Raw genomic sequence first — 18,226 nt, forward strand, 5'->3', positions numbered from 1 at the left:
GTTAGCAAATTCAAATATTTTTAATATTCCTCTGCCACTGTAGACCTATTTTCAGTTGCCTACCAATGTGGATGTAGGCTTTAGGTGATTGAGAAATGAATGCTAGAAGGCTGCTCTTCATTACACTCAAAGCCCCATGATTTTAAAGTGACCCCTTTCTAAAAGAGCCACATCTTCCTCTGTGCTGACTTCACTCTACAGGGGATCAGGTTGGGCCCCAAGCCTGGACTCCTAGGTGGGCTCAACATCTCCTGACCTGGAGACTTCATTTCACCTGGCACACAGCCCTCCCAATGGACAGAAGATCAGGATTTGATAGTCCTATGTCCCTGACCAAGCCACTTTGATGTACACCATGTAGACAGAAAAGCCACTCCAAACAAAACTCCAAAGAACTTAGGAGGAGAAGCTGGGACTCATCACATTTGTGCTCTGATCTTATTCCTGGGTTTTCCACTGCATTACCACTTGACTTAAGGTGGGAGTACATGGACAGGCCCAAGAATTTTCAGGACATGTGTAAGTTTATGTTTACATCAGCCTATTTATGCAATCCCACGCTTTCAGAGGGAAAGTTGCTCTCAACGAGGCTGCAATTGGAAATAGGACTACGATTCTGTAATCCTAATTCTCTCGCCCAAATTCCCTGGAGACTCAAATCTCCATTGGCGCACATGGGATGATAGAATAAATATAAGATAGTCACTAATAAAGCCACTGAAGAGGTGAGAATATAGAACTTGCTACCACATAGAGTAGTTGAAACAAGTAGCATTGGTGCATTTAAGTACATGAGAGAGAAAGGAATTGAAGGACACATTGTTAGGGTTAAATGAAGTGAACAGAGTGAGAGGAGACTTGTGTAGCATAAGTGCCGGCACAGACCAGCTGGGTCAAATGGCCTGTTTCTGTAAATTGTATATAGTGTAAATTCTATATAGTGTAACTCTTAACAAGCGGCAGGGCCAGACAGTATTTCTAGACGGTAACGGATTTTGAAGTTCAGATATTGTTAATGAATTGGTCAAACTTCACTTCTGGTCATAATGAGAACCCTTTAATACATTTATATATTGTAGCAGACTCATATGTATATGTGTTTATATATATATATATATAATATATATATTACATGTATTATATATATAGATATTATGGATGTATTATATACTTGCCACTTAAATGCCTTGTATAGTTTGGGGAGGATAAAGGTAAATATAAGGAGTCATTCTGCTGAATTCAACTGAGACTTCTGTTGTTATGAAACAGGTATCGGGCTGTTGTCTCCTGGAACCGGGTTCAGGGGATCGGAGTCCCTCTATTGACAGCCTTAGAAATCATCAGTATCTGGGTTCTCTCTATCATCTTGGCTATTCCTGAGGCTGTCGCCTTTGATATACATAAGATGAAATATGGTGAACAGAATTACAATGTGTGTCTCCTTCTTCCAAGAACAAAATTTAATGAGGTAAGACGTTCTTCTGAAGGTTAGTAAATGTATCTGCTTTACCCCTATATGTAGCAAACATGAGATGTTTTAAGTATCAAAGTTCACTGATTTAATTTTCTATTTTAGACCCATTTCAGCATTAAATGAGAACTAGCTTTTGCATTCTAGATCAATTTATTAGTTTGCTAGTTTAACGAGATAATGGCTAGAATGGTATAGGCACTGATATACAAATAGGTAGCTATAAGAGAAAATAGTCCCACCAGTAAGATTCAGGACATGTGGACTTTACAGTTGGGGTTAATGTCCTCATAAATTGCTCTTGCACACCTTAACCTAAATTCCCTGTTGGAAATCTCAGGGAATCGCTCATTGACTATAGTGGAGAGTAATATTGACTGGGATGTAAAATCCTGTGGGCTTCTCGATGGACAGCTTGCCCCTACTAGCGTGAGGACTTAATTTTAATATTTAAATATAGTCCTCATTTATGCAAATTCTAGCACACATGATTGCTTGTTGTCTAACAAAGGGGATGGGATTGTGCTTCCCACCTGGAGTTGTGTAAGGAAAAATTCTGGTCAGAGAGGAAGTCCTGAGGGGCAGGTTGAATATTTTTTGGCTGTTGTTGTTTCAAAAATATGTTTAATGCTGTTGCTCCATAGTGGCTTTGTACATGATTATTCTGTGCAGTTTCTGTTCTCCTCTTGCTTTTTGTAGGTTTTTGCTTTTTAAAAAAAATCTCTTTTGGCATGGGAATATCCACCTGGGGCAGGATTTTTGACCCATCAGGAGGGCGGGGCGGGCAGGCCCAGGAGCGGTCACAAAACCGACCGCCACCCGTGATTAGACCCCAACTACAATTTCACACTTGCCGGCATGAATCGCGTGCTGCAACGCTGAGCACCACCGGGGTAGGGGCGGGAGGAGGGTGAGCGCAGAGGTTTGCGCATGCGTGCGGGTACGCGCACTGAAAGCTCCCTAAAGGCACAGAGCTGCATCAGGGAGCTGAGATTTTTAAAAACATAAATAAAGAATTTAAAAATGTTAAAAACATGTTCCCTCCTGTGACCCTGTCACATGAGCAGGCACATATTATAAATGAGATTTCAACATTTTTATTTCGTTTTTAATTCCTGTTGGAAACCTCATCCCACCCGTGGACGAGGTTTCATAAAAAATCCAAAGACCACTTGGCCTTTCCGCCTGCCCGCCAACCAAACGGTTGGGCAGGCAGCGAAAAATCTGATTTAATTAATTGAGGAAGGGCCTTAATAGGCCCCTTAATTGTCGGTGGGCGAGCTGCTGCCTCTCACGTGTGTCCACAGGGAGAAATTATCACAAGAGTGTGCGATGATGTCGGGACGCTCGCCCAACGTAATTGCACACTATTTGACTCTCATTTGGGTTGGGCACCCGCCTGCCTGACGAGAGAAAAATCCTGCCCTTGGAATCAATAACAGTCAAATATCTTCACTTAGCAAAAGCACTGTATATTAGACGAATCCACGAAAGGTCATCAGAACAGGAAATGGTATGTCACAAATGATGGATCTGTACTACATATTTTCCCGGGTTCAGTGTCTCCAGTATCTCCTGTCAGCAGATCTACATCTCAACAATACCATGCCTGCTGAATATCTTATATAATGGCCAGAATTTTGTGATAAAAATAATGGCGAGGCTGTCAGTGTTCACTGTAATCAAAGAGTAAATCAGGCAGCGACTTCCGGTGACTGCACATGTACAGTTAAACACAGAAATCTGGAAGTTGCTGTCTGACTTCCCCTTCCTACTCCAGAACCGTCTTTGGGCTTTGTCCTTTATCCTCCCCAAGCTATACAAAGCATCTAAGTGGCAAATATATAATGCACACATAATATCTATATATATAATACGTGTAATATATATATTGTATATATATTATATATATATATATATATATATACACACACATACATATGAAACCTCACTGAGAAACCTCAGTGGGCTTTGTGCTCATTTTGCTGCTATTGTTTCCAAATGCCAAAAATTTTTTAAAAAATTTAAAGAAACAAAGAACAAGAGAAAAACAGCATCTGGCACAGAAAGATCACATCCAAACCCACCATGAAATATTAGCATTATACAGCTATTTGAAAAAAAGCAACAACAGAAGGCTGCTATCTTGCTAAGAGACTCAATACTGAAATACATGAAATGTGTGAAGATGCTTTAATATGTGATAGATACTCACTAAAATACATGCCAAAAGGCTTGTCCATTCCAGCATAAGCATTTTTTTAATGGGGTGACATGTCTTAATTACTGCCAGACAACTCTGGTACTGAAAATTAACCATTACGAGTGTGGATTCTCATTATCTCAGCTTTAAGCCATTATTGGAGATCTAAAAAAAATAAGATTCGTCCCTTTAATCTGTCCCTCTTAGTCCCATTTTTCTTTCTCTCTATTTATTTCACTTTCTATACATGATTTGGCATTGAATTATACCATTTAACTGGGGCTTACTGGTATTTCTGCATGGCTCAGAAACAATTCTTCAACCTGCTTGGTTGAGGAAACACATAGTTGCTTACCCTGTTCACACAGGTCCCAGATTTCCTGTAGAAATGGTTTGCTAATCACAGTAGGTTCCAGTGCAAAAGCCCATAGAAAGTTTGTGGGCAAGTATAAGTCTAATGAATGATGGCCCCAGATATTCACTACTGATCTCAAAATTCAGCTCTAAACAACGTCGCTTGGCTCCAAAACAATGAAAGTCCTCATTGTGCATATTGGTTACAGCAATCTCACACATAGTACATATCCATTTCTTCTAACTTCCCACAAGGCCAACTGTAAACCACAATCTGGTTTATTTTAACTGTAATATATGAATGGACAGAATGCAGATCTCATTGTATCTCAATCTATTCCATAAAATTCCTTTTAACATATTAAGTAATTATGTGTCACTCTACCTATATTTGACTAGCAAATATCTGAAACTAATCAGCTCTAACCTTAGGAAGAGAGTTCTCTCCCTGTGTAACTATTTCCATTCAAAATATATCCAAATTGCCTGAGCAAAATCTTGAGGCCCACTCCAGGTGGCAAATTTGCTGGTGGAACACATTTAATCAGGTGGGAGGGTGGTGGGGAAACACTCCACCCTGATTAAATGAATGATGGGAAGGCCCGTAGGTGGCCTTCCCGCCCCATAGCCAAATGAGGCCCTTAAGTGGGCATATAATGATATTAACCCGCTGGCAGGCAGGTGACTTGCCATGTGGGAGCACAACAAGCAAACTCTGGCATGTTTGCTTTGCAGTGGTTGGGGCTGGGCAGTTGAAAGGTACTGAGTGCCTGATTGAGGAACCTGGCATCAAGGGGGGGCGGCACTGAAAGCCACCCCCTGCCCTTGCTGCCAACCCCATCCCCCCTCCCCATGACCCCCACCCCACAACCCCCTTCCCGCTATCACTTACCTGTGCCTGGTTCCCTCCTCGGTCTGAAGCCTCGGGTGGATGTAATACCGGCAGCAGCCACCAACTCCCCAGTGGTGCTGCTGAATATGGAAGAGCTGCTGGCCTCTTATTGACTGGCAGCTCTCGGCGGGCGGAACTACTACCACTTGGGTCCTCAACCCCGGGATTGGCCTGCTGCTGGCTTGTCAAGTGCCTGAATGGGACAAGCTGCTGCTGGCCATCTCAACAAGAGGTGACGTGGGGCTCATGCTGGCTTTCTAGCCAGTGGCCGAAATCACCATCTCCTCCAAAAGATTCCCCCCCACTGTGTCCCAGCTAGAAAGATGCTTACCACTTGAACATTGACTCTCCTCCAGTCCTCCATGCTAGGGATTGGTCAAATGTGATGCCAATCAAATTTGCTAGGTGTGGATTCCTTGTCAGTTATCCTGACTCCTCCAAATGTATGACCTATTTCATAATATATATCTGCAGTCACTATATAACTGGATGTCTCATACTTTGTGTTCTAAAAGAGTCTCCCATTTTAAGTCGAAAAGGCTAGTGTAAATTGGCCCCAGTGATTCATCTTGCCACACTTAAAATTACCTGACTATATTGTCCTTGGTCTTCAGTTCTGCTGCTCTGATTTAAACTCTGGGTATATCAATTAGTTGGCACATTAAGCATTTCGCCTATGGGATGTGCTAGGTATCTGGTCTCCCACCCACGCGATAGTTCACCTTCACTCTTGGGGTTATAAAATCATTGGCAGTTTCATAGCTGTTGAGACTTTCAAATGAAGTAATCTTAAAACAGATGAACTATTTCCAAATATGTTATCTCTTAAATGACAAAGACCTTTTTAGTCCATTATATTTAAGAATCTATCTTTTTTTTTAAATTGTCTCTCCCTACTAAGTACATTTTTTCCTTAATTCCTTAAACTTTTGCTCATATCTGGAATGTCTCCCATCTTCATTCTCTCAAATCCAAAGGGTGCAGCCTTGAGTGTTATCTGTTGCACAACTGGTTTGATTATCTACCACCAGGTCTCACTGGGCCACATCAAGTGCTTATCGGCCTCTGACTGCTCTGTCAAAACATCCCACTACAGCAGGATCATCCTGGAGAGCAAGGATAATCCCCAGTTTCTTTTCTCCACTGCCAGCCATCTCTTTAAACCCAACTTCCTAAAGAGTCACAGTAGAAGACACCAGTTGCATACCAGAAATAGAGGATAACCTAGGGGCTAAAAAATGTAAGGAAAGTAAGGTAATTAATATCAATAAAGAAAACGGACTGCAGAAACATGAGGGACTAAAATTTGACAAATCCCCAGGACCTGATGCCCTACATCCTAGTGTTCTGAAAGAGATAGCTGCAGAGATAATGGGTGCACTGGCTATGATTTTCCAAAATTCCCTCAATTCTGGACAAGTCCCAGCAGATTGGAAGATAGTAACTATAACACTGCTATAAAGAAAGGAGGGAGAGAGAAAACAGGGAATTACAGGCCAGTTAACCTGCCATCAGTTGCCAGGAAAGTGTTGGAATGTATTATTAATGTATTATTTAAATCATTGCATGATCAGGCAAAGTCAACATGATTTAATGAAAGGGAAATTGTATTTGACAAATGTTTTGAGGAAGTAAATAGTAGGGTCGATGAAGGGGAAGCAGTAAATGTAGAATACTTGGATTGCCAAAAGACTTCAATAGGTGCCAAATAAGAGGTTAACCTGGAAGATAAGGGCTCATGGAGTTGGGTATAATATATTAGCATGGATAGAGGATTGGTTAACAAGACAGCAAATAAAGAGTAGGGATAAACAGGGCATTTTTAAGTTGCCAGGCTGTGACTAGTAGAGTGTCATAAGGAGCAGTGCTGGGGCCTCAGCTATTTACAAACTATATTGATAACTTAGACAAAGAGACTATGGGTAATGTGGTTAGGCTTGTTGACAACACAAAACTAGGTGGGAATGCAAGCTGAGGAGCACACAAAGAGGCTGCGAAGGGATATAGACAGGTTAAGTGAGTGGGCAACAAGGTGGCAGATGAAGTATAACGTGGGGAAGTGTGAGGGTATTCACTTCGGTCATAATGTAGAATTATTTTTTAAAAGATGTGAAACTTGTAAATGTTGATCATTTAAGGGACTGGGGTGTCCTTGTACAAGGAACACTGAAAGTTCGCATGCAGGTACAGCAAGCAATTAGCAAGGCAAATAGCATGTTGGCTTTATTGCCAGGGGATTGGAATACAAGAATAAAGAAGTCTTGCTACAATTGTACAAGGCTTTGGTGACACCATACCTGGAATACTGTGTGCAGATTTGGTCTCCATATTTAAGGAAGGATATACTTGCTTCAGAGGCAGTACATTGAAGGCTCACTAAATAGTCCCTGGGATGAGAGGGTTGTCCTATGATGAGAGGATAAGTAAATTGGATCTATATTCTCTGGTGTTTAGAAAAATAAGAGATGGTTTCATTGAAACAAACAAGATTCTGAAGGAACATGACAGGGTAAACACTGAGATGTTGCTTCTGTTGTGATATGAGGTACATGTACCATAAAGAGGGCGTGTCACTTCCTGCCACTTCAGCAGGTGATATATTAGTCCCATGATTCTGTATTCAGTCTATAACCAGCAGCAGTTGAGATCAAATGTACTATACATAGTCCCCCAGTTAACTCTATTTGTATGTAGTCTTATCTTCAAATAAAGAACCCACACCATTGTTTCACCAATCCGTGTCAAATGATTAGTATGTTTACATCGAAGAGAAGAATGCAACAGAAAGTGTAGGACTTATCAAAGATGTACATGGTAACTTACACGTGGATGCAGAAGATGTGGGCAGGGTTCTTAATGAGTACTTTGTCTCTGTCTTCACTAAGGAGAAAAATGATGCAGAAATTCTGGTTAAAGAGGAGGAGTGTGAAATATTAGATACAATAAGCATAATGAGAAACTGGAGGGACCATTATCCATGAAGGTGGATAAATCACCAGGACTGGATGGATTGTGTCCCAGGCTGTTAAAGGAAGCCAGGGAGAAAATAGCAGATGCTGTGAGGATCATTTTCCAATCTTCACGAGATACAGGTGAGGTAGCAGATGATTCTAGGTTCCGCTATTTAAGAAGGGATGTAGAGATAAGCGAGGGAACTACCAGTCAGTGAGTCTTACGTCAGTGGTAGGGAAATTATTGGAGAAAATTCTGAAGGACAGAATCTATCTCCACTTGGAGAGGCAAGGCTTGATCAGGAATAGTCAGCATGGCTTTGTCAGAGGGAGGTCATGCCTAACAAATTTGATTGAATTTTTTGAGGAGGTGACCAGGTGTGTAGATGAGGGTAGTGCAGTTGCTGTAGTTTATATGGATTTCAGCAAAGCCTATGACAAGGTCCCACATGGGACACCTATAAAGAAGGCAAATGCACATGGGATACAAGGTAATTTGATAAGGTGGATTCAAAATTGGCTTAGTTGTAGGAGACAGAGAGTGATGACAGAAGGCTGCTTTAGTGACTGGAAGCCAGTGTCCAGTGGTGTACCACAGGGACCTGTGCTAGGTCCCCTATTATTCATCATTTATATAGATGACATAGATGACTATGTGGGGGGTAGGATTAATAAGTTTGCGGATGACACAAAAAATTGGCCGGGTGGTTAATAGTGAAGTTGAGTGTCTTGGGCTACAGGAAGATATAGATGGGATGGTCAAATGGACAGATAAGTGGCAGATGGAATTTAAACCTGAAAAGTGTGAGGTGATACACTTTGGAAGGAGTATTTCGATGAGGAAGTATTCAATGAATGGCATGGCACTAGGAAGTTCTGAGAAACAAAGGAACCTTGGCGTATGTGTCCATAGATCTCTGAAGGCGGAGAGGCATGTTAGTGGGACGGTGAAAAGAGCATATGGGACACTTGCCTTTATCAATCGAGGCATAGATTACAAAAGTAGGGAGATCATGTTGGAGTTGTATAGAACCCTGGTGAGGCCACAGCTGGAGCACTGCGTGCAGTTCTGGTCGCCACATTATAGGAAGGATGTGATTGCACTGGAGGGGGTGCAGAGGAGATTCACCAGGATGTTGCCTGGGATGAAACATTTAAGTTATGAAGAGAGGTTGAATAGACTTGGGTTGTTTTTGTTGGAGCAGAGAAGACTGAGGGGCGACCTGATCGAGGTTTACAAGATTATGAGGGGTATGGACAGGGTGGATAGGGAGCAGCTGTTCCCCTTAGTTGAAGGGTCAGTCAGAAGGGGACATAAGTTCAAGGTGAGGGGCAGGATGTTTAGGGGGGATGTGAGGAAAAGCTTTTTTACCCAGAGGGCGGTGACGGTCTGCAATGCGCTGCCTGGGAGGGTGGTGGAGGCGAGTTGCCTCACAGCCTTTAAAAAGTACCTGGATGAGCACTTGGCATATCATAACATTCAAGGCTATGGGCCAAGTGCTGGTAAATGGGATTAGGTAGGTAGGTCAGGTGTTTCTCACGTGTCGGTGCAGACTCAAAGGGCCTCTTCGCAGATGGATTTTAACATAGAGAAGTGTGGGGTCATATATTTAGGGAGGTCAAACAGTTACAGGGATTACAAAATAAATGGGAATATACTAAGAGGGGTAGATGAAGTGAGAGATCTTGGCGTACAAGTACACAGGTCCCTGAAGGCAGCAGTTCAAGTAGACAAGGTTGTAAAGAAGGCATATGGAATGCTCTCCTTCATTGGCAGAGGTATAGAATATAAAAGTAAGGATATAATGTTGGAATTGTATAAAACACTGGTGAGGCCACAACTGGAGTATTGTGTGCAGTTCTGGTCACCACATTACAGGAAGGACGTAATAGCTCTGGAGAGAGTGCAGAGGAGGTTTACAAGAATGTTGCCAGGGTTAGAAAAGTGTAGCTACGAGGAGAGATTGGATAGGTTGGGGTTAATTTCCTTAGAACAAAGAAGGCTGAGAGGTGACTTGATTGAGGTGTACAAAATTATGAGGGGAATAGATAGAGTGGACAGGATAAAATTGTTTCCCTTGGTGGAGAATTCTAGAACCAGGGGACATAGATTCAAGATAAGTGGCAAAAGGTGTAGGGGAACATGAGGAAGAACTTTTTTACGCAGAGGGTAGTGGGTGTCTGGAATTCGCTGCCCAAGTTGGTGGTAGAGGCAGGAACTCTAAACTCTTTTAAAAAGTACCTGGATCTGCACCTTAAGTGCTGTAAGCTGCAGGGCTATGGGCTGGGTGCAGGAAGGTGGGATTAGAAAGGGCACCTGGGTGTCCTCGGGCTGGCATGGACAAGGTGGGCCGAATGACCTCCTTCTGTGCTATAACTTTTCTATGGTTCTATGGTTCTGCACTGTGTGATTCTGTGATTCCATGATTCTGTGATTGGAGATCTGCAAATGTTGTCGCATTGCTCAAAAAGGGTGAGAGGGATAGGCCAAATAATTATAGGCTGGTCAGTCTGACTTCGATGGTGGGCAAATTATTTGAATCAATTCTGAGAGACAGGATAAACTGTCACTTAGAAAGAAATGGATTAATCAGGAATAATCAGCATGGTTTCGTTAGGGGAAGTTCGAGTCTTGCTAATTTAATTGAATTTTTTGAGAAAGTATCAAGGAGGATTGATGAGGGTAGTGTAGTTGATGTTGTTTACATGGATCTTAGTAAGACATTTGACAAGGCCCCACATGGCCAACTGGTCAGAAAAGTAAAAGCCTGTGGGATACAGGGGAATGTGGTGAGTTGGATCCAAAATTGTCTCAGCGACAGGAAACAAAGGGTAATGGTTGATAGATATCTTTGCAAATGGAAAGCGGTTTCCCTTGGTGTTTCACAGGGCTCAGTGTTGGGTCCCTTGCTGATTGTGGTATTTTTTAATGATTTGGACTTAAATGTGGGAGGCATGATTGGGAAATTTGCAGGTGACACAAAAATTGATCATGTAGTTGATTGTGAAGAGGATATGAGGACTCCAGAATGATATCAATGGTTTGGTTGACTGGTGAAAAAGTGACAAATGGAATTCAATCAGAGAAGTATGAGGCAATGTATTCCTTTATTGAGTGAGGTATAGAATACAAAAGCAGGGATGTAATGCTGGAACTGTATGAAATGCTGGCTAGGCCACAGCTGGAATTTTGTGTACAGTTCTAGTCACCACATAACAGGAAGGATATAATTGCTCTGGAGAGAGTGCAGAAGAGATTTACAAGAATGTTGCCAGGGCTTGAAAATTGAAGCAATGGGGAGAGATTGGATAGGCTATGATTGTCTTCCTTAGAACAGAGGAGGCTATGAGGTGACTTAATTGAAGTGTGCAAGGTTCTGAGGGGCCTAGATATAGTAGACAGGAAAGATCTGTTTCCCCTAGTGGTGAAGTCAATTACCAGGGGGCACAGATTTAAGGTGATTGGTAGAAGGATTAGAGGGGATATGAGGCAAAACAACTTCACCCAGAGGGTGGTGGGTGTCTGGAATTCACTGCCTGATTTGGAGGTGGAGGCAGGAACCCTTAACTCATTTAGAAGGTACCTGGATCTGCATCTGAAGTGCTGTAACCTGCAAGGCTACAGAACCAGGTGCTGGAAGGTGGGATTAGAATGGGCAGCTAGTTTTTTCCTTTTTCTTTTTCGGCCGCGCAGACATGATGGACTGAAAGGCCTCTTTCTGTGCCATATTTTTTCTATGGTTCTATGGCTCCCCTAGCTGGAGAATCTAGAACCTGGGGGCACAGTCTCAGGATAACGGATCGATCATTTAGATGAGGAGAAATTTCTTCACTCAAAGAGTTGTGAAACTTTGGAATTCTCTACCCCAGAAGATTGTGAATGTTCCATCATTGAACATATTTAATTTTGAGATAGACAGAACTTTGGTCTCTCAGAAAATCAAGGAATATGGGGAGCAGATAGGAAAATGGGGTTGAGGTTGAAGTTCTAAGCTCCTATTGCTTATGTTCTTAAGGATATTCACCTTTATCTATAACAACATCTGCAAGGATGTCATGCTTTTCTTTGTCATTAAAGTCGAGACTACCTGTTCAGCTGTCTCTGTTTCCATCAATCAAACCTCCCCTCAGACTTCCCCCAGCTTAGTCTTGAACCTGAACCTCTCTTTAGTTTCTTCCCCATTTTCCCTCATGCCCTCCCTGAGCTAGTCTCATCTATGAGAGCTCCTCCTCATTCCCACTAAACTGTTGACCATCCAGTGTTTCTTTGTGCCCCCACCCTTTCCCCCACTAGCAGATATTGTGAATGGTTCCCTCTCCTTGGGGATTGCCCCCCTCCCTTTCAAAACAACTATCATCATCCATCTCAGAAAAGCACACCCTTGATCCCTCTTTCTTATAAACTCATCTTTAATCTCCCTTTCTTCTCTGATTGCCTCAAGTGTGTTTTGCCTCCAAAATCCAGGCCAATCTTTCCCACCACTCTGTTTAAAACTATTCTATCAGGTTCCTGCCCCTGCCACAGTACCAATATTGTTCTAATCAAAGTAAAATAGGACATCCTCTATGCCTGTGATCATGGTACATTATACTTCCTTGATCTTTCTGCATAAATGTTCCATCATTGAATATATTTAACCTTGAGATAGATAGATTTTTGGTCTCTCGTGGAATCAAGGGACATGGGAGTGAAATTGAAACTGAAGATCAGCCATGACATGATCATCAGTGGGCTAGAAGGGAAGAGCTTAATTCTCACTTTCCCTATGACCTCCATGCTTTTATAGACCTCCACCAATAAAGTTTTTCATAAAAAGGCAATTAAGATATGAAATAAATTACCACAGTGATTTTTGAAAGGAAAGTAAATCACAACAGCTAGAGTTGGAGAAGCACTCGAATAAAAATATTAAAGGGTGCTGGAGGAGAACAGGGAAATGGGATCAGTGTAAATTGCTGCAACTGGAACTGACACAGGCACAATTGGTCGAATGGCCTTCTCTATTAAACTTTTTATGATTCTATGATCGTCAGATTCAGGGATAACTACATTACTTGTTGACTTATCAAATCAGCCCAATGCGGTTGGATTTTATGGTCCCCCATCATTGGGTTTGGCGAGGAGGGTATGTAAAATCCAGTGGTTGACCTTCCCGCTGCCTACCCACCCACCACCGACCCTTCTGAAATTTTATGGGGTCGCCAGGGAGGTGTTGGGCCTTAGGCCCCTTGGACCTGTTGAGGTCCTTAAGCAGCCAATCAATGGCCACTTAAGGGCCTCATCTCGCCACCAGCGGTATTTTACCTATGGTGGAGGGAGGTCAAAGTGAGGCGGGATGCCCGGCAGCTTTAGTTGTGTGGGCTGGTCTCTGGCAAGGTGTGGGGAGCTTCTTTGCGGGCCTCTTGTGCCCACTTGCTCAAAGGTCATTTTCCCCTTTAACCACCCTGACCTCTTGAGCCCAGAATCCCACCCCCCACCTCTGTCAACTCCCTTGCTGAGACGCCTGATCCCCGTTAGTCTGGGCTCCTCAGAATTGGGATCTACTTGTAGTCCCAACAGTGACCACCACCCTTGGCTGTTGCTGCTAGGACTACAGAAATGCCACGCAACCAATTGGCTAGCAGCTCCCTAAGATGGACTGATAAAGGGGTGACAGTCTCAATTTAAAGCAATTAACGTTACTTCCTGTGTTAAATTGCTGCAGAGCAGCCCCATCTGCATTGTGGGTGGGCTCCCCCACCAACATTTTAGCCAGTAGGGTGGGAACCATGGCGCCCCATAAAATTCAGCCCATGAGTATAATAATTCTGTTTACTCTCCCTCCTAAACAGCCACCTCTATTTAAAAGACTGGTGCTTTTTCTTGGGTCTGTTAAGCATTAAAATATCTTCTTTCTGTTCTGCCTCGTCTCGGTTGTCCCCTATTGATCTGGCAAATTGAAATATGATGTTTGTACCTCACAAAGACAAAATTGTTCATGGAATGTATCCAGGAGGCATATGTCATGAAAAGTAAATTGCTTCAACATGGGATCTTTGTGCTTATCCCGATGTTAGTTTCTCCCTGGTACTTTTGGTTGGGATCTACACGGGGTTACACAACAAACATCATACAATAACAGTACTTCAATCCTCAGCACTGTAGAAAAATTTATAACTAATAGAAATAAATGTCCAAAAATCACTGAACAACTTGCTCAGTCAGGTTTGATTTACATTCAACCTGATGGCTCACCTTTAAAGCTCTTAAGTCGCTGCTTGCCTGTTGGAGTTGGTCTGTAGTTACCTATTACTAGCCATTTCCTAAATTTTTACTGTTTCCAATGCCCTAAAAGTAATGACTAACTCCATTTCAACAGGCACTACACTTCAAAAATTCTCTGATAGTTAAAAAGTGCTTTGATGTGGCCTGAGGTCATAAAAGGCACTAAATAACACCATTAACAACAACTTGCATTTCCATCGTGCCTTTGATGTAGTACAACATCCCAAGGTGTTTTGGTACCAAGCAAACTTTAACAGTAAGGCCTGAAAAGGGATATTAGGACAGATGACCAAAAGGTTGATCGAAGAGGTAGGTTTTAAGGAGCATCTTAAGGGAGGAGCATGCTATAGAAAGGTGGAGAGGTTTAGGGAGGGAATTCCAGAGCTTAGGGATGGCTGCTGAAAGCATGGCTGCCAATGGTGGAGTGATAATAATCAGGGAAGCTCAAGAGACCACAATTGGAGGAGCACAGAGGTCTCAGATGGTTGTAGAACTCAAGGAACTTACAGAGATAGGATGGGGCAAAGCTATGGGGATATTTGTTAACAAAATTAGAATTGAAAAATTGAGGTATTGGCAGACTGGAAGGCCATCCAAGCACAAGGACAATAAACAGAACTCGGTGCACATTGGGATATAGGCAGCAGAGATTTGAATGAGTTTATAATGGGGGCAGATAGGAGGCAGACCAGAAGACCATTGGTATAGTCAAGTCTGGAGGTAACAAAGACATGAATGAGTGTTTCAGTAGATGAGCTAAGGCAGGAGTGGAGTTGGCCATGTTACAGATGTGGAAGTAGGCGGCCATAGTGATGGAGTGGATATGTGGTTGAAAGTTCATCTCAATGTCAAATATGACACGAAGGTTGAGAATGATCTGGTTCAACCTCAGAAAGTTGTCAGGAAGAGGGATGAAGTCAGTGGCTAGGAAACAGAGGGAGGAGCAAAAACAGTAGCTTTGATCTTCCCAATATTTAGAAGAAGGAATTTGTGTTCATCCAGTACTGGATGTCAGACAAGCAAAGTGACAAATAGGAATCAGTGGGAGGATTGAGAGGTGGTGAAGTCAAACCATTTATTGTCAGTGTACTGTCTTTTTTCTTTCTAACTATTGTGAAGATAACAATGATACGTCACTGTAGTGTGTTGGGGCAGTGTGCAGGAGGGAGTAAATCGTGACAGACTTCACACATACCCTTCATTGTAGCTGAGTACAGAACAGTGGGGAAGGTTTCTCTGCCATATCAATCCAAGAACAATATGTACCAAAGAGAAATTCAGAACTGGGGGGGACAGAAATAACTTCTAAGACTGAAGAAAAGTTTAAATGAAACATCTTGTTTATCTTATTTATAAGATGTAATCTGCATCTATAACCACTGTGTTTGTTGAATATAACTAAAATCTAAAAAAATACAAAATTTAAACCACAGTTTAGTCAGAATCTGAAAGTAGAAAAAGTTGTCAAACACTTCAGCAATTAACTTTCTGATACTGGGGAGCATCTGCAATTGGAAGTGTGCTATATAGAACCATTAATAGGAAAACACACTAGTGGAAAGCTGAATGGTATGTCATTAATAATTCCGGGTTGCTAATGCTTCAAACCTTATGTAATACAAGGTACTAAGAATACCATGTTACGGGCTTGCGAGGGGGATTTAAAAATGAAAGGGTGATCAAGATCACCAAATTTACTCAAATATCACTGATCTCAGGAATCCAGCCAAGATTCAAGAAGGAGGCTCTTGCCTTTCCAAGGCTATACTGCCATTGCAATCAACTGGAAAATTGGGCCGTTACTCTTTTCGACCATTGTGGTGTCCTGTAGTGTGGGCCCTGGCGTTTCAACTTGGTTTTTCAATATTAAAAGAAAATGGTACTGTGTAGATACTTGAAGATGCTCTTTCTGTGAATGCCCTATCTGGCCTGTTTCTGTCTCACAGAATGCTATTTGTTTTCTTTCAGTTCTACATCAGCGTGAAGGATTGGTGGTTGTTTGGGTTTTATTTCTGCATGCCCCTGGTCTGCACTGCTTTCTTCTACACTCGAATGACCTGCGAGATGTTAAACAAGAGGAATAAGAGTTTGAGGATCGCCTTGAGCGAGCACTTGAAACGGGTAAAATCTTTTGACTATCAGTTAATGTCGTAAAGGAGCTGTGTCCAAGTCTGAACATATCCTAGCTTCCCAGTTCCAAAGTGTCCAGATATTTGACTGAATTGTCCAAGTCTGATCAGTTTGTGCATAATTTACATACCTTTCACATCCTTTCCACTCATATGCAGTGACAACTTTTGTGAACAAATGAATAACTTAATAAGACAAATTACGCCATTAATATTTCCAAATGATAATATCACATGGCTGATTCGCTAACTCAGTGCTTTCCATGGGGAGCCTGATTTGAAGTGAGTAGGTCCAGAACTATTTAAAGATACTCTCAGTGTAATACTAGTCCTCCAACAACATCCTCAGCTCACATAATTAAATTTGCTCTTACATTCCAACTTGGTCATTTTAACTTCCACTGGTGGAGAACTGACAGAACTAAAGCTGATTAGATCTTTAGAAGCAATAGCAGGTTTTTCAAAATAATATATATTAATCGCACTCCCTTTCATTTTGGACCTGTTTTAACCTCCATCTCTGCTACCATTGCCTTTAAATTGGAGAAAATAGTTCTTTTTTTTAGCATTCTCTTGCTTTTTCCTCACCATTTTGGCCTTTTGCTCCCTCAACTCTCCTTGTTCTCTTAAGAACAGTCCATTTCCCAATCTTCTGCTTGCCCTTGTTCTTTTCTACAGCAAATGAGGTTCTTGTCCACTTTTTATGAGCTGGTGGTCGAAAGGCTGAAACGATAATTGTTCCCAGTGTTGGTTTGGAAGGATTCAGCTTTCTTTTGTGCCTGTGGCGAAGTATAATGTCAATACACTGTCAATGCACAGTCTCCCAAATCTGCATAAATATTCTACTTCTTAATTCAGCATCTCAAGAATCTGCTGCTAAAACCGACCTGCCAGATTCACTTCTTCACCATCTTCCAGTAGCGTAGAAGCCATCATTTTTATAGCAAAATCAACACCAGAAATAAGCAGCTGTCTTGATCCATAGCATTCAAAAAGAGTCTATAGTCATTATTAAGTTTGACCAATTTAACTGTCACCATAGAAATATGAGGCAAGTACTGTTGGCCACCACTAACATTTTGATTGTGTAGAACATGAAATATTTGCTGTTCTTTGAAATTCAACCTACATTATTTCTTCTGAGCATGTTCAATGGTCCCTTTAAAATGTTGGAAAATTCACCAGCGCATATCAAAAGTCAAAATTATCTTGGATGTCATGCCTTAAGATTCCTCCCAAGAGAAAAAATTTGTATTTCAGAGTATTCTAAATCCAGCATGACAAAAATTGCATTTCATTGTACTTTTGATTTTTCCCTATAATGCTACTGATAGCCTGTTGACTATAGCCGTAGCTTCTCCCAGTGCACTTCCATTACAATGCTTCTATTTATATGTCATATGTGAGGCCATTGTGCTTCAGTTTTCACAGAAAAAACCTTGAAATAATGGAATGTGACCCCAAGATATCGATAAAAACTTTGAAATCCAATGTAATAAAAGTAATTTTAACATATTCAGTTACCTTCAGCCAGTGGCCATGGTCTTTATTCAGGATTGCTTTTCTCAGTTGTACATTGTTTCTTACATTGAAAAAAAAGCACAGCCCCACTAAAACTGACAAAGATTCTCATCAGCATATCTGGCTTTTGTAGGTTGGCATGTATGGACTAAGTGTCAGGTGATTATTCTCAGGTTAATAATGATTTATAGTTAGAATCATGCCATTTGGCTTTTGTAGTTATCGTGCTGTGCCTCCGATATTTCAGTTTCAAAAGTTCTCCTCTCTGTAAAGTTGTCAAAAGTTGTTCTTGTTTTTCTGTTTTGTGCTTACTTCTTGTCGACTTTGTTAAATAAGCACTTTTGGGTTGTTGGACCAACCACCTGCCATAACTTCAATCAAACTGGCAAAATAACAACAGGTGGAATATAACTGGGGATGGGAGGTCGGGGTGGGGGGGG

The 18,226-nt window shown here is 41.7% G+C and overlaps 1 protein-coding gene across 1 annotated transcript in view; it reads left to right on the top strand.

The window, feature by feature from the left end:
• The window catches only part of LOC144680058 (endothelin receptor type B-like), a 55,479-nt gene that overhangs the window by 17,457 nt on the left and 19,796 nt on the right, over positions 1-18,226 (top strand). The window contains exons 3-4 of the mRNA XM_078541193.1: positions 1,270-1,468; positions 16,105-16,257. Coding sequence (XP_078397319.1) covers positions 1,270-1,468; positions 16,105-16,257 — 352 coding nt within the window. The remainder of the gene's footprint in view (positions 1-1,269; positions 1,469-16,104; positions 16,258-18,226) is intronic.

This window comes from Cetorhinus maximus, chromosome 1, assembly GCF_964194155.1.
Source record: "Cetorhinus maximus chromosome 1, sCetMax3.hap1.1, whole genome shotgun sequence".
Classification (NCBI taxonomy): Eukaryota; Metazoa; Chordata; class Chondrichthyes; order Lamniformes; family Cetorhinidae; genus Cetorhinus; species Cetorhinus maximus.